A 16,972-nucleotide genomic window follows, 5' to 3' on the forward strand; every position below is an offset into this window, starting at 1 on the left:
ACTTCAGCACTCCTTTTCTGTGTGTTGGAAGCTTAGGAATTCTATTATTTTGGCTTCTGAAAAAATGACAGAATCCCTTACATGCAATTCATGTTCTCATGTGCATTTTTAAGGGACAACCTCATAAACACCATTCTGAATACTTTTATAAGCTTAGTAAGCTCTTTATGAAGGGCTTAAGTTTAAATGGATAAAGTTATTTATGGGTTTCACCTAAATACACATTCTATACCTTTCCTGTAAAATAATTTTAGGAGAGTTTTGGCAAACACATACTAAAAGGAAAAGTATATATTACAACATGGATTAACTGGAACATACGACTAAGTATAACAATGTGCAAATTTAAAAGAGAAACGACTCAAAAGCTTATTTCTCTACACTTTCATACACACCTTTGTCAAAGTTGTGTGTTTGTGTATGTGAGTGTGTGGCAACGCGTGGAGAGGGGAAATTGGGTTCTGGTTGTTCTGCACATTTAAGGTTCTCATACTACCCAGTGTCACCTACATGGAGCATTGTTCATTTAAAATGGTTGTTGAGAGCCTTGTATGAGAGTGGCTTCCAGTTATCTACTGGCTACTTTGTGCCAGACACTGCACAGATGCTCCGAATACGTCTTCATTGTTTTTGTGTGAAGCCACTGTCCATCCTTATTTTAAAGATGCCTTGACTCACTCTTAGACCTAAAGTGAGTGCCCCGATGTCATAATAGACCAGGACAAGTAGCGGAGTAGAGTTTCAAGGCCAAAGTTATTTTGCTGTGAGAGCAGAGTCATCGCGATCTGCCCTGCTGAATTTTCAGGCACCTCATTTTTCATTTTGATAGAAAATGAACACCTCGAAGTAGAGGGAAATTAACACCATTGGTTTCATCTTCTCAAAATAGCAAACTCATTTAAGAAAGGATGAAAGCTATGTAACATGGACACTGAAATGTAAAATTTTATATAAAATGCTATACATCCTATATTTGTAAATTTTATATTTATAAAATAAAATGTAAAAAACTTATTAGAGAAAATAAATACATATGAATTAAATATTAATTTATGGAGATGGCGTAACATATGAATCAAGAGAGCCAGGCCCTTGATGCCCACATTCAGGGGATTCTCTAACTGGTCTCCTTGTCTCATGCCTTTCTCCTGATGGGCTGTGCAGGAATTATCAGAATATTGTGTCCCACCACTGTTCCCCAAAGCTGAACACGACCCAGGTGGTTGCAGGCTGTCATTAACCATTAGCACTTTCCAGTGATTTTCCACATAAGCGATTTTCCTGTAGATCTTCATCTCATTAAATTTGTATCTCAAACTAGTTCACATAACAATGAGCAGGATTAAATCATAAGACTTCAAGTAAACTAGAGAACTGGTGCATTCAAGAAATAGGTATTTTAAAAGTCTGTTGTCAAGTTTAAGCAGTTCTGGGGGCACGTGTAATAAATCCTTATGAGGTTGTGCAGGAAACTCCCACTCATCTGGCTTCCAGACAACTGAAATGATAGTTACCAGAAGTGTCTTCTATAGTCCACGTTTTTGGGAGACAGGAAACAAATTAACAAATAGATATTAGAGGTTTGTTGTTTAAGTAGATTTCAGAGCACATCATGGAGCCAGTTGATAGGCAGCTGAGAATTCCACACTTTTACAATAAAGATTTATTCTCCATAATGAAGAACATGGCTGTAACCTTATGTATCTTCTAAACTGTCTAAGACGAATGGCTTTATTTGTACAACTTTGGTGTTCAAAAGAGTATCCTATACGTGGATTGCACAGTGACTGCGTTTATCCGAATAGGCGGGCACCCAGGATGACTCTTCATGCACACATGGCTTCCGTTCCTCACTTCCAGCCCTGTTTGAGGCAGAGCATAAACTGCCCGTCCTCTGCTGCAAATATGGGCCACCCGCATTGTCCCTTGTCTGTTTCCTCTACTCGCAGGACCCTCTGCCCCCTCAGAGTCTTTTCCTCTCTTAGCCGCTAAGGGATCTTTTAATATCCTTCCTCTCTGTGCCTTCAACCTCTGCTCACCCCCAGCTTCCTTCTCTTTAGTTTATTAAGACTGCCATAGTCCTAACCTGAAGAAGCCACGCCATCCTTTGGCCTGGCCTCTTCTACTAGCTCTCACTCTCACCTCCCACCTTTCTTCTCATCCCTTCCCATCTCAGAAAGAGAAGCCTGCCCCCCTGTCTGCAATTCCTGCCCTTCTCTTAGTTCTCAGCTCACTCCTCCTTCACACTGTCGTTTCTGTGCTTCCACGGAAACCTTTCTGGCACACCTTACCATCCTTCGCCCAAAGGTCTAAAATCCACGAATCCCCTCTTATCGTAGTTTGTTCAGAAAGAGACATCCTATGCGGAAAAGGCACGATGTCCACTCTCTGTTTGGTATGGACCTTGTGTTTCTAGACTCGGAGCAATGCAGTGGGAAATGCACTTTTATTTCTTTAAGGCTGGCTTGTTTGTTTGGTTTCCATGGGCGACATATGCATAGAACAATTCAATTGACCTACTTGTGAAAGTGCCTCTGAGATTTGTGAAAATGGATTGATTGTGCGTGTGCATGTGTGTGTGTGTTTGGGTTTCTCTCTTCCAGTGTGTCTGTAGCTATTTTAATGATAAGTTGGTAAAAAACAAAATCAAAAAAACCCACACCAGATTGCCAATCAGACCCAACCTTAAACCAGAAATTTTATGATCAATTATTTTTTAAAATATATTTAGAATTTACATTTCATTTTAGAGTAATTTAAAAGTATTTTTTTCAAAAGAAAATCTCTTAAATGTTGTAGCATCCTTCATTCATAGGGTATTGTATGTTTGTAAATAGACTTGCTTAAAATTTGTGACTAGGCTTGTCCTAGTCACTACAAAAAGTGAATTGTGGTAAGTATTTTTTCAGACCGACCCTCATCAACTGAGATGATATCATAAAACATGCATTATGCTCATTCAAGATCTGGAGTTGAGATATTTGGTTATTAAAGAATTCATGAGGATTAAAGAAACAAATATAGTATTTGTTCCCACCTAACTGTGGCAACAAACATGTAAATCAAAAACCGAAAAGCTAAATGATAAAATGTTCTACACATTGTATGTGTAATAGCAAAACTGTAGATATAATTTATATATAAATTACGATGGACTTGCATTTGTTAAATTATGGAGCACTGTATGGGCATTACAATAATTACATGCCTATATTTATTGACATGGGAAGAATTACATTATATATCATTAAGTAATCAATGTAGGTTTCAAAATAGGATGACCACTATTTTATATGTGCGAGTAGGATTGTGAGAGTTTTAGTGTGTTTGGGAGGGTATTTATGCAAAAAAAATTTTAAAAATGTAAATATAGCCCTGGCTGGTTTGGTTTAGTGGATAAGAGTGTCGGCCTACAAACTGACGGGTCCCAGGTTTGATTCTGGTCAGGGGGCACATGCCCAGGTTGCAGGCTCGATCCCCAGTGGGGGACATGTAGGAGGCAGCCGATCGGTGATTCTCTCTCATCATTGATGTTCCTTTTCTTTTTATTTAAATTTTGTTTTATTGCTTAAAGTATTACAAAGAGTATTACATATGTCTCCTTTTTTTGCCCCCTTGACATTCTCCCAGCCCCCCCTACCCCCCAGTGTCTTGTGTCCATTGGTTATGCTTATATGCATGCATAGAAGTCCTTCAGTTGATCTCTTACCCACCCCTCCCGCCCGCCAACCCTCCCCAGCCTTCCCGCTGTAGTTTGACAGTCTGTTCGATGATGCTCCGCCTCTGTATCTATTTTTGTTCATCAGTTTATAATGGCCTTTATTATCCATAAGTGAGTGAGGTCATGTGGTATTTTTCTTTCATTGACTGGCTTATTTCACTTAGCATAATGCTCTCCAGTTCCATCCATGCTGTTGCAAATTCATCATTGATGTTTCTATCGCTCTCTTCTTCTCCCATCCTCTCTGAAATCAATAAAAAATATATATTAAAAATGTAAGTATATTTATGTTTTGTAATGATTATTTTATTTTACAAATAAGGAAAAATGAGGTGATCACCCTTAGATGATGAAAAATTAGGACACATGAAAAGAACTGACAAGGTATAAATGGGGTTGAAAACCAAAGTATGCAACTTAATGTGCCACATACACAAAGGATTGTCATCCAGATCCTAAAGATCAGAGCAGAAGACAATGGACATTATAAAACAAGAGTATTAAGTAGAGGTGAACATAATGTTTAAATATATATGTATATATATAGATCATTTAATACGTACATTGTTAATTAAGAGATGGTGAAGAATGAATTTTTTTCCTTACTGCTCTCTTTTACAATTACCTTTAACCCATTAATGACAAATCTCATCTGGGAAATAAGACTCAGAAAAATTTACAGATCTCACAATTTAACCCAAAATGATGAAATTGTTCATTAGCTGGGAAATTTGCTTTACTTGGGCACATATCATCTGTTAGAGCAGCCATTTATGGAGTTTAAAAGATTTCAGCTACAACTCAACAGAAGTGCATCTTAATATTTGCAAAGTAAAATGTCACTATTGGTTGATTTTTTTCTCTTAAAAATTTCACATTATGTTCAACATTCAATGCCTGGTAAAATCTTGACTCTGATTGGATATGAAAATGTTTTCCTTTTAAGAGTTAAAAATAATGTAAATAAAGCTTCCACCAGAAAACTTGTAAGTGGCATAATTCCTGATATTTGAGTGTTTCATCACCAATTTCTGTGCCAGGTTGCATGTTTAACTGCTTGGCAGCCCCTACAATATATGAAAATACTTTCATTTTTTTATAGGAATTTGCTGGCAAAAACCTACTAATTCCATGAATTATTAGTCCCTTTCTTCTAATTATTTTGAAGAAAAAAAAAATACCCAGATGTGCAGACCCAAGTTCCAGTGGTCCTCAACGTCTAAGACAGACTTAGTGTAAAAGTGTTCAATTAAAAGAAAATCTGTGCCTCATCTGACCAGTTTTACCACTGCAAACCTAGAGAAAAAATCGTTACCTTTTTTGTGTAATAGAATTTGAGCAACAAGTTGATTGAAACAATTATTGATAAAAGTAATCAATAAAGGAAACATGATAATAAAGCGAGCAAGCAATTTATAACATAAAGATAGAAAGTTTTGCAGTTTCAATAACATTTGTGAACAAAATAAAATTATAAATGGAAAGGGACTTGTTGAAAACCACTTAAGGTTACATTAAAGAAAGAGAAAAACGCAAGAGTGACTTGTCTAAGGAAATACAGATGACCAGAGGCAGAGCTGTTAGCACACAGATGCCTGGTAGCAAAGCCTTGTGATTTTATTTTATTTTTTTCACCCAAGGATATATTTATTGATTTTAGAGACAGAGGAGGGGGGGGAGAGAGAGAGAGAGAGAGAGAGAGAACGAGCAATATGAAAGAGAAACAAGGATCGGCTGCCTCCTGTACACGCCCCCACCTGGGATCAAACCCGCAACCTTTCTGGTGTAAACAATGCTCCAACCACTGAGCCACTGGGCCAGGGCCAAAGCCCTGTAATTTTAAACCACTACTACAGAAAAAGTAGAACAAGGAAACATAATTAGCCCTGTCTGGTCATCTGCAGGTTACATATTGGTGCATGGCCTTCCTCGGCCTATGGGTGTTTGTACAGTTGAGCTCCTGCTGGGCGTGCTGAGTGTTAAACAAAATTAACACAGGAGACTCATAGGTCCTAGATAAAAGGAAGGTGGTGGAAGAAGACGTTTGATGACAGATAACTTCTCCTATAGGCACCCCCATATTCCAAAATTAATAATCAGACATAAAAATTCTTTGAAATTCAAAAAAAAAATTTTTAATTCCATATTGTAGCCAGATTGGGGCAAGAGGCAAATGATAGGAAGGAGAATAAGAAAAGGAAAATGAAGCAGGAAGAAAGGTCAATAATATCAGCCCCCAACGTATGACAGAAAAAGGAGTAAAGAAGTCAAGAGCATTGGCTCTGGCGTCCTGACCCTCTACCCAGTGTTTTCCCCTTGCAAAGGGCACGTGATAATAGTCGTGACTTTATGGAGCATTTGGAAGGACTATATTAGCTAATAGACAGGAAGTTAGCATGAACTGCAAGCTGTTTTTATTGCCATGTCAATTTGGGGGAGAATGTTCACTCTCTTGATATAAAATATGGTTAAAATCATCTAGCATTTATTTAAAATATTTATATTCCCAGCTAAAATATGGATGCTCAATGTGTTGTTAAAATCTTATTTTTATTGTTCATATTTAGTGCTCTTTGAGATACAAATGTCAGGCTTAAAGCTAGACATGAGACTAAACTAAACATGCAGATTATTTTTGCTGTCTCATAACTGGAGTGACAGGAAAGGCGAGGGCATCAGGGGCACCTGGACCAGACAGGGACACCATCAGGAGCCCCTCCTCTCTCTCCGGGCTACCTCTGCTCAGGGGTCCCCTCTTTCCTCTTACACAGCTTTTTCCGTGTGGCAGAAACAGGGCCGCTATGTGAATATCCTCAGCCCTGGGCGCTCATCATCCTGGCTCTCTGGTAGGCCAGCAGAGAGAGCTTCCTGGGAGTTAGGTCATCCGGCTGGGAAAGGGTCCATCCTGGCCTGAACTAGCCTATCATGTGCCCTTCCTGATCGTGTGGCCTGGGAGGTAGGGTGCTGTGAGGAGTGGCCAGCCTGCCCTGCCTCTGTAGCCAGTGAAGGAGAGGTAGTATGACCCCGAGCTCCCTCAGAAGCTCCTGGGCCTGGAGAAAGTAGCTCCCAAAGAAAGGAAGTTTCCATCCATAACTTGTTTCTGTGATGGGAAGAGGGGGCATGGAGCTGACAGAAGCTGATAGGTAGATGGGATGCAGAAGGGAGGGAGCGGTTAGGGAGAGCGTGAGAACGGACAGATGGAGCTTTGCTCATTTTGTGAAGGGGCAGATGTTGATGCCTCGAGGAAGGAATGCCCTACCCTTTGGCGTGGTAGTTCCTCTGGGAGTCCTGGGACTGTCAGTGCAAAGGGGTAGTTTGTCACCTGGTGCACACAGGGGATAGATCCTGGAACTTGCTTCCTAGACTGCATGACATTCAGTCCATGGTTTGTTTCCAGCCTCTGGTCTTTGTGATCCACCACAAAGATTTTAGTTCTGTTTGGGGGATGGCTGTGCTATGAAGGGCAATTTTAAAAAATGAAGAATCACAGTCATTTCTAACTACATCTGAGACGCAAAGGGAAAATCCCTCTTATGGAGCGTATCCATCTCTCTATGTTCTATATTTTCCTTTTTGTCGTTGTTGCTGTTGTTTGATTTTTCCTGAAGAATGTCATGTGCTTCAGACTTCTCCGTATTCTAAATCTCATTTAAAAAGTGTTAAATCAAGAAAGTCTGCCAGCTCTCTCCCTTTGTTTTCTCTCCATGTTGGACTGCTCTGGCAAAGGAGAGTAATATTACCTTACCATGTAAAACATGGCTAATGGCTTTAAAAGAATTCCCCAGCAACTGAATAATGGGCTGCCAAAAATATTCTTGGTGCCAAAGGATCTGAATATGTCTGTACCATTTATTGTGCATTTCTCCTTTCATCATGACTAAGTGCGCACAAAAGACATAAAGACTTAACCCTCTAGGGTATGTGCCATTTGAGGGCAGAAACCATATTTTAATATATTCAGTTTGGTACCTAACATATTGCAATGCTTACCAGATTATCAATAGCAAGCAATGATGGATGCCTGTGGTACATAGGATGCTCAAATGATCAATTAAATTGATTTCTAGTGACTAGAATGAAGTTGTTTCATTGTATTATGCTTGGTTGGGTGCCTTAATGTTTATTCTAAGGATTTCTGGAAGTCTTGCACCAAACACTTATAACTTGTTCTGCCTGTATGAATAAGTTTACATTTCTCCGCAATAAGATAGAACCTATTTCTTAATTAAAGCTTCATGATCTAAAAGTCTGATAGTGCAATATAGCAAAGTCATTTACTTTTGTTTTATTTTGATAATAAATCTAGTCTATTAAAAAGAGGTTTTCTTAAAAATTGTGCTTAAAATTAATTTAGGAATAACTGAAGAAAATCTAGGAATATGCAAATGTAGAAAAATTTAAAAGGTGCTTTGTTTCTCACTGAAAGTAAGAAACTTCAAGAAAAGTAGCATCTAAGCCCACTCCCCACCCACCCGCACCCCACCTTCTCCTGGAGCCTCCCCACTTGGTCTGTGCTCAGAATGTCTGGTTCTCGCTTGGCAGGAGACTCAATCTCTCCTGCTTCTTAATTTGGGCCGGGCAGTTGCCAGCTGCCCTGGAATACAATGTGGTTTCTGAGTCAGGCATGTATTCTTCGCCAGCCTCTTAATTGCTAGGCTCTTAGGGGACTAGAGTCATCATCTTCAAAGAAATCCTGAAATAGAGATTCTTAATTGTTTTGCATGTGACTCACAGGATAGATAACATTCAGATGGGGTACACTCACCTGGGCTCAGAGCCATCAGAAAATCTTGAGTTGATTAACTAAAATTCCATATCATTTACTCCTGCTCAGCAAAGTGTATTGGAATTCAGTTAGATAAGAGTGACTTGATCCAAGCAGGTAAACCCGCATCTGCTTTAAATTTGTGTGTGTGTGTGTGTGTGTGTGTGTGTGTGTGTGTCTAATTCTTATCTGATACTTAGTCCTTTATTACTTATGAATAATTATCTAAAATGCTCTATCATAGCCAAGGAGTATGGGGAAGCAGCATGCTTGTGCTCTCTTGGGACTGGATGAGTCCTCAAAAAGGAAACTACTACTGCATAATCTCCCATCTTTCCAGAAAGTCTGCCCAATGTTTAGGAGACACTGAGTGGCCACCTGATGATAAAGTTTGTGAGGCAGAGTTCTCAAGAAAGACATATAAGCACCTAGTTCATTGTGACTTTAGGAAAAGAAGCAGGGTAGCTTTTCAGCTGCCCCTGGAGACCAGTGCTGAATCTACCACTTCCTGTTTACAGAGCTAAATTGTACAGAAAGGCAGTAATTATCTGCTGTGATTATCAAGCAACTAGTACAAAGCACAACATATAAATTTAGGGATACATGGGTGTTTACTTGAAATAGTAACTGAAATTAAAATATTTTTGCAACTGGCTGGACATCATGAAAATGTAAAACTATGGGTTAAGCACAAACCTTTAATTTTTATATAAAAACATTTTTTATACCCAGCTGTGTTTTGTGGAGTTGCATATACTACTCTTCAAATCTGCCACTTAAAATAGCATTTCTGCATTCAGGATATTTCTGGTTAAAATATTTAGCTTAAAACATTAAATGTTAATCCTGTGTTTCAACCCTAGTGAGAGAGAGAGTCATGGGGCATAATGAGTTGGAAGTTCAGAGTATTGTTTGGGGAAGAAAAAGTTTTACTCTACCCTTTTAGGTTCCCTGGCTGGTCTAATGAGCATAATATAAATTAACAGGAGAAAAATCAATTTAATTTAATAAAAATGGGCATTCCAAAGTATGCGGCTCCCAGATAGTCAGGCAATTGGTATAGGCATGAGAGTTCACAGGGTAGAAGGCCATTCATGGGGGGGCAGGGAAGAGAAAATGCCAGTTAAACAAATGCAGAGAACTCTTTCTGATGTTCTCTTTGGTATAGCTCTTTTTCTGGTATAGGCACCTGTATCTAAACTACTTTAGTCAGTTAAGGGGGAGGTAAAAAGAAAAACTTCCTATAATCTCTGTTTCTTACAAATAATTAGCCTAAAATAATCCTCATGATAAAGAGACACATTCTGGGGTGGAAAATGTTGCTACCCTACAGTGTCCTCTAGCTTTCAATATGCTACACGAAAGTAAAAGCTGAATTTTAGAGAGTACGGGTTAGAATAAACTGTTTAGTTATTTTTGTCAGGAGAGTTTTGCTCATATTATTCTGAACCAAATGCAGATGTTTAGAGAATGAGTTAGTGGGCTACTGCCTTACCACAGGTAAGTGAGGTACAGATTAGTCCCATTAACTCCGGATGTAGAATGTTCTCTAAAAGGCCCTTTGGGGACTAGAAGAAAGCAGTGATGCATCCTAGGGGAAACAAAGTCTCCACTTAAATTTAAAACAAATTTTAAATTTTAAAACAAATGCCTAGCAGAGTGTGCAAAACCAACAAACAAACAAAACCACAGGACAAAGGTATCAGAATACTTGATGTGCACTACTTATGTTCCTTTCTTCTCTTGCAGGCTCAACGTGGGAAAAGACATTTCGGCAGATTGGCTTTGAAAGGTAAGCAGGGTTTAGCATGTCTCCACTTTTAGCGTACTAGTGTCCTATTTTATTCTAAGTACGTTATGGATGATAAATCAATGGTATTGCTACCACTACTTCGGTAAGTGAGTAAGTTTGTGCCACTGAGTAAGTCATCATTTGCTCCTTGAGACTTGGTTTCTTTGTAAAGTAGAGCTTTGCCTTATAAAATCTTTGCCTGAATACAGAGTGAACTTGAAGATTAAATGCAGCAAGTTTTTTTAAAACACTTCTTAAGCTGCAAACCATTATAAAAGGTAAGTTGTACAGTTAGAGAATTAATAATTAGAGTCTACTTTCTTATAGGTTACTCACCTCATCTGTTAGTTCTATAGTTTTTGTGCAGAGAAATTTATATTTATACTGATGTCTTTCCAGTTATTAAAATGATTAGATATTAGCTCTACGTGAAAGGTTGAGATCACATCATGCCTAAGCATTTCTGTTGTCAGTGGAAATTGGGCTGATCGCAAAGAAAGAATTCCGAACACCCACACATGGAGATTGTGGTGTGGCAGCCTGGTTTATTTCTGATGTAATATCAAAAGAGTTTTCTTCCTGGCTTCCCAAGGTCCTATGGCTGTCTGTGCTGCCATGGAAAACGTACAATCGTGTCTTCAACAAGGCCAAGGCCAGAGCCCAGAGTTTCTGCTTCATGGTCCTTCAGAGCCTGCACAATCTGCCAAGGGCCCCAGTGGCCACTAGAGCCGCGTGGTCGGTGCTCCTGGGCTGGAGAGCATATGATATGATCCAAAGGGTGAGAGTGCAGATCACTGAGCAAGGGAGAATGAGCTTCTTTTTTCACCTGGAATTATGTACTTTCAGGCTTGGGAGGAACCAGAAGCTTTTTCAAAATAACCAATCAGCTTCTCAAACTATATGTGTTGTTGGGGGATTGAGGGGGCGGGGGGTAAGGGAGGAGAGGCAGCTTACATTGGCTCCGTCCCCCCAGCCAATTATTTTTTTTCCAGGTTAGACTGACAGGCCTGTATGCTTAAGTACCGCCCGCTTGTGATATTGCTTAGGTCCTTATTTCCCCCTGCCTAGTTTCAATGACTAATATTTTTACACGGAACCACGCTGAATTCTTGAATTATAGATCTCTTCTGTTTTGTGTTGTTTCATTTGTTCTAGTCCTATATCTCTGAGGACAGTCCCAAATCTCAAGTTTTATTGGCTGTCCTCATAGTATGAATATTTTAAATAAATCCAGACAGTATAAACTCCATATTATAGTGCCTCCCTAAAATGTGTATGTTTCCTAAAATAGATGTACAAGTGAAAATATTACTAAGGAATCTATTAAGGGATATGCTTTGTTTTTAAACTGCCATCTCAGTTTGGTGAGCATCATGATTTTTAGATATTATGTTAAAATGTCATCCTGTGACTTTCCATGTTGCCCCATGTTTTTTCATTCAAGGGCAGAGAGTATTCTCTGCATTGCAACAACTCTCTTAAAATACAGAGCAGATACTGACCTGTGGGGTTATTGTGCAATTATTGTTGCAAAGACTGTATTAAGCAGTGCTGTCAAATATGGCTCTGCTGTTTTTCTTCTCAAGTTTAACCTCTTCTTTATCTTAAAGGGAATTTCAATGATATCGTAAATGAAGCTCTCTGGTTCTTTAGAGCCGTTGTAAAAGATATTGATCCTTTCCTCGCTATGTCCTTTGAAGTTTGCTAGCAGATTATTTTAAAGTGGTCACATCTAAAGGAAATGCAGTGACTGAGTCAGCTAAAGCTTCAACACTTTCTGCAAGGATAAGAAAGCAAAGATGTCCTCTGTTGTACATTTTGTAACTGAAAGGAAGAACTAGGGATCTGCCCTCCCCGTCTCCTTGCAGTAATGCTTGCCATGAGATGATAGTGTTTAGCCCTTCGCTTCCTGGAAACTTTGTGATTATATGCATTGCTTCTGAATAAATACACATTGTCACAATTTATATGGCTGAAATCATGACAGCAGGTTATGTTCACCTTAAAAAAAATCATCCTAGTCCCCAGTGGGGTATATCAGGAATTTACAGAGGAAGGATCTAAATTCCTATATCTTTGTTGTTTCCACTTCTAACATCCCCACCCACTCCTGGCGCTCCAATGTTGATATCTACACAACAAAAGAAGACTCAGCTATATGGTGTTATTTTATTTTTATTATAGAGAAAAATATCTGTGTCTAACCTATTTTCATTTCAGTTAGAAAGCTTCACTTTCTGCGCAGCTTTTCTAAGCTTACAAGTATAAATATTTCCAAATCATATTCATTAATCTTGGTTAAGGCAATGCCGGTGGGCGTTGCTTTGTAAATTCATCAATACTCAGTATGTTCTGAACAAGTGTGTCTGCTAGGGAATGGCCCAATTTTCCGTGCTTTTTTTTTTTTTCTCACTCGTGCGAAATCTGATGAGGAGGCTGGACAACTCTGCAGAGCAGCCTCTACATGGTGTGTCAGTGTTTGGCTTCAATCTCTCACACTTCTCTCTCCACATGATGCTTCAGAGTTTGCCTGAGGGTGGGAGGAGAGGTGAGAGAATTGCAAGCTGATTCTTAAGTGTTTCCACCCTGCAGTGGCAGCTAATTCCTGGCCCACAGCAAGTTGCCTTGCTAATTTGTAGGGAAGGAGAGGTGTCGCCCTGCCATGCTTGCAGGAAGGGCCAGGAAGTAGAATATCAGAAAGCTGCAGTAGTATCTATCACATAAGCTTCGCGTAAGGCCTGAACGTGGTTTGCTCTTTCCAAAGCTACACTTTGCATCTGAGACAAAATGTGTCAGCGAGGACATAGATAGGCTTATGCGTAGTCACCTGCGACCAGAAATAAAAGTTTCTGCCTTCTGGGAAATCTTATTGCTGCTCCCAGTTAAAAATAACAATCTTTTACTGATCTCTCATCCATTTGTAGTTAAAAAGCAATGAAATTATTCCTAATAAATCTATATAATCAGCACAGTACCTCAGATTACATCACTGTTAACAATATTGTACATGATTCTATTTGATACTCTACTTGGATTGTGGAATGAAATATCTTGCCCCTGCAAAGAATATGTTAAAATAGAAATCACCCTGAAAACAGCCTGCTCTGGGGAAACACAAATACTCCTAGGATCCCCCCCTTTACTCCCTTGTGTAGACGTCATTCAAAAGGCAAGGCCTTGTCTTTAGGGAGCTGAGAAGCTTCCCACAGCCTGTCTGTTGTTGGGCTTGTCTCCCTGCATCCATTTTGTGGGGAGCTGCCACCCATTCTTCAAGCTTTAGACATGATTGCTTTTGTGGAAACTTTCCTGATGACTTACTTCTAGGATCCCACCTCTTCTTGTCACATTTTTTTACATTTTTCTGTTCTGCAACTGGACATATGGTATTGAGACTTTCCTCCTGTGTTTCTACCCCTTTGGGGCAAGAAGGATGGGGCTGTGCTGATCCCCTGGTGCCCTGACACTGCCTGGCATGTGCTAGCTAATCAGACGTTTGGTGGGTGCCTGACTGAGTCCTTGATGGGACGCATACACAAATATGCTTGGAGCATGCTTGTGAAAGAGGGGGCTGCCGGGAGCCGGTCCATCCTTGCTGTTTCAAGAGACCTGGCATATATGGCATACTGTTCTTAATATGTTTGCTCACCTTCTTGGCACTATGTGTTTTAACCAAGGTCTCTGAGAAAGGTTGTTTCCCCAGGTAGGGATTTTCCCCTGAAGTTAAGGAGGGAATAAAACCTCTTAACTAAGTGCCAGGCGGGTAATTAATCACTTTAACTATGAACAATCATGCTTAAGCTACATAATCTTTACTCCCTGGAATGGAGATAAGAAACGCCCTAACCTTTGGAATAGAGATTGATAGGATTGGAATCAACTGGTATAAATACAGATGTAACAACACAGAACTTAGAAGACAGAACCTACACAGAACCTAGAGACAGAAGAACTTCGCTGGAGAGAACATGGCAAAAGATCCTGGACTGAACCTGACTACAGAAATTGGCAAGAGAACCTGACTAGAACCTGGTGACTGAACCTGGCTGGAGAACCTGGACAGAACCTGGCTAGAGAACCTAGCAAGGGAACATGGCTACAGAACCTGGCTGGAGAACCTGGAGAACCTAGCAAGAGAACATGGACACAGAACCTAGCTGGAGATCCTAACCAGAACTTCGCTGGAGATCCAGACCAGAACTTGGCTGGAGATCCTGGCTAGGCTGCTGATCAACTGAACGCTGTCTCCGTGTCATTCCTTCTTCGCCGACTCCGTCCACACCTTTGGGGACCCCTGGACCTGCTGGGGTTGGACCCCAGCATCTGGCGCCCGAACAGGGACCCTTAGGTAAGCCCCCCCGCACCCGGGATGGATAGGACTCCACCATAGGAAGAGGGTGGATAGTCTTTGCCGACTCCGTCCACACCTTTGGGGACCCCTAGACCTGCTGGGGTTGGACCCCAGCAGGGGGCCTCTGAGGAAGGCAAGAGCCCAGGGCCATCATCTTTTCATCGTCACATTGCAGCCGCTGGTGGGAGGATGGGCCGCTGTAGCCAGAGCTGGCTCATCCTTGACAGTGTAGGGAGGAAGACACGACTCTACTCTGTCAGTGGGAACAATTGTTCAATCCAATGACCCTCATATCAACAATAGAGTTTTCCTGAATCTCTCTTCTCAAACTCCTGAGTCTAATGTTCTGAGTTTGACACCAGCTACTCTCTATGACAAGATCCCTGCGGGATCAAGAACCTGGTGAGGAGTTCTAGACCAGAATCAAACCTGGGACCCTTTGGTCCACAGGCTGATGCTCTATTCTTTTCCATGTGAACAACTGTAAACCCAATTTTGCCCCACCCTATATGTTGGACCAATGCTTCTGAGGGCATCTTTTGACCTCTAGTGCCAGCCCAGGGATTGGCAAATAATAGGCATTTAATAAATGTTTGATAAATAAATGGCATTTTAAATAAATATAACTGTGTCATTTCTCTGTTGGCCCAGCCCCTACTTTCATCGAATATGCTTTTTTGGGGATAAATTTTAGTTTCTATTGGCCTTTTCATTTGGAGGATGAATAGATTCCTTGAGAAATTTAAGGCCAATTATTACATAATTGTATATCCTCCAGCTTTATGTATAATTCACAAGCTGTGTAATTGAAATGCATGCTATCTTTTTAGGTAATGTTATATAAAGTGTAGAGAAATATTGAAAAAACTAGACTCCAATAATGCTTTCGTGATATACTTTCCTGTATGAAATCTTATGCCTGAGAAATAAGATGGTTAAGAGAAACCAATTATGATAGAAACAAAGATATTCATTTCTATAGTTACTCCTATATTTTTCTGAAGTTTTTAAGTTAAGGTTATGAGTCTGTAGTAAAAAGGATAATTTGAATATACATTCATTTAGATCAAGACAAGTATTTCTTTTTATTGCCTCTCTAAGAAACATACAGAAAGGAAAAAATAAAATATTACCACAAATCTCACCTTACTATAATCTTGTGGTTTATGAAGTTAAAGAAAAGAAATCTTAGTTGGGATTTAGCAATGTGTTGTCAGACTTGTAGCTTATAAGTGTACAGTATTTTTGCATGTGGAGGTGCACAGTATAGGTTTTTTATTTAATGATTTCCCAAGTTGTTGTGTTGGCTTCCTGAAAACTGAGCTTCTAAATGCTTTAATTCTTTCAGGCTGCATATGAATATTCCTGGAAAAAAGCTACTTTGAGATTACGATATAAAATTTTTGTCACAGTCATTTATATTCAGGAAATCACTAGAGGAAAAGGATGTTTCTGTACTTTGGTGTTTAAAATTAAGCCCAATTTATTTGTTTATTCATTCATTTGAACATTTTCAAACCTCCACCCTGTGCCCACTCCTGGGCTAGATTTGGGTCTTCAAAGAACATGACAGGGGAAGAAACATGGATTTGTGAAAAACGTATCACCGCTGGCCTCTCTGCTGAATATTTTGATTATCTGGTTAATTTAATTCTGCCAACATTCCAGAATCTGGGTCTGCTGACTCATGGTGGGCTAGCTAACAGCCTCATACCTCCGTGACTTACAAGACCGAAGGTTCATTTCCTGCTCATATTAAATGGCAGCTGCAAAGGCTGTGGCTTGATGGGGGCTCTTCTCTGAGTGCTTTCTTCATTATGGGTCCAGGCGGAAAGGGAGCCTTTCCTTGGTCTGAGCCTTTCTGTGGTTGGGAAGTTTTGCTGTGGCCAAGGCAGGCCATGGTTCCCAGGTGCTCGACGCATTTGCTCAGATGGGACACATGCCACTTCCAGTTGCCTAAGCAAGTCACATGGCCAACTCAAGGCCTATGGGCAGAAAAGCATGCTTCCCTCGTGGGGTGTACCGTGAGTCACACGGGAATGGCCAGAGATGTATGCTATTGTTACAGGAAAGGGGAGCATCTAGCTGGAAGAAGGGACGTCATACATCACAGTATACCATCCCCATCTTGCAAATGACCAAAGCGAAATCAGAGTGCTAAGTATTTTATCCAAAATCGCACAGCTAGTGAATGTCAAAGGCAAGATGTGAACTCAGTTTTATGTGACTGTACCTTCTTCCATTTATTCACAATCCACCATGTCAACATTTATGATGCTTTATGTCAATAGGCATTTGTTGAACACACATTATTATGAAGATGCTGGAGGCTGGGGGAAGGAGACT

General features: G+C 40.1%; 1 protein-coding gene across 5 annotated transcripts in view; it reads left to right on the forward strand.

Annotated features, from left to right (window-relative positions):
* The window catches only part of PIEZO2 (piezo type mechanosensitive ion channel component 2), a 342,209-nt gene that overhangs the window by 159,236 nt on the left and 166,001 nt on the right, over window positions 1–16,972 (forward strand). For all 5 annotated transcript variants that reach the window (XM_036322510.1, XM_036322514.1, XM_036322512.1 and 2 more), the window contains exon 4: window positions 10,236–10,278. In XM_036322510.1, the coding sequence (XP_036178403.1) occupies window positions 10,236–10,278 (43 nt within the window). The remainder of the gene's footprint in view (window positions 1–10,235; window positions 10,279–16,972) is intronic.

The sequence above is a fragment of the Myotis myotis genome, unplaced genomic scaffold, assembly GCF_014108235.1.
Source record: "Myotis myotis isolate mMyoMyo1 unplaced genomic scaffold, mMyoMyo1.p scaffold_m19_p_9, whole genome shotgun sequence".
In the NCBI taxonomy this organism is placed as follows: domain Eukaryota; kingdom Metazoa; phylum Chordata; class Mammalia; order Chiroptera; family Vespertilionidae; genus Myotis; species Myotis myotis.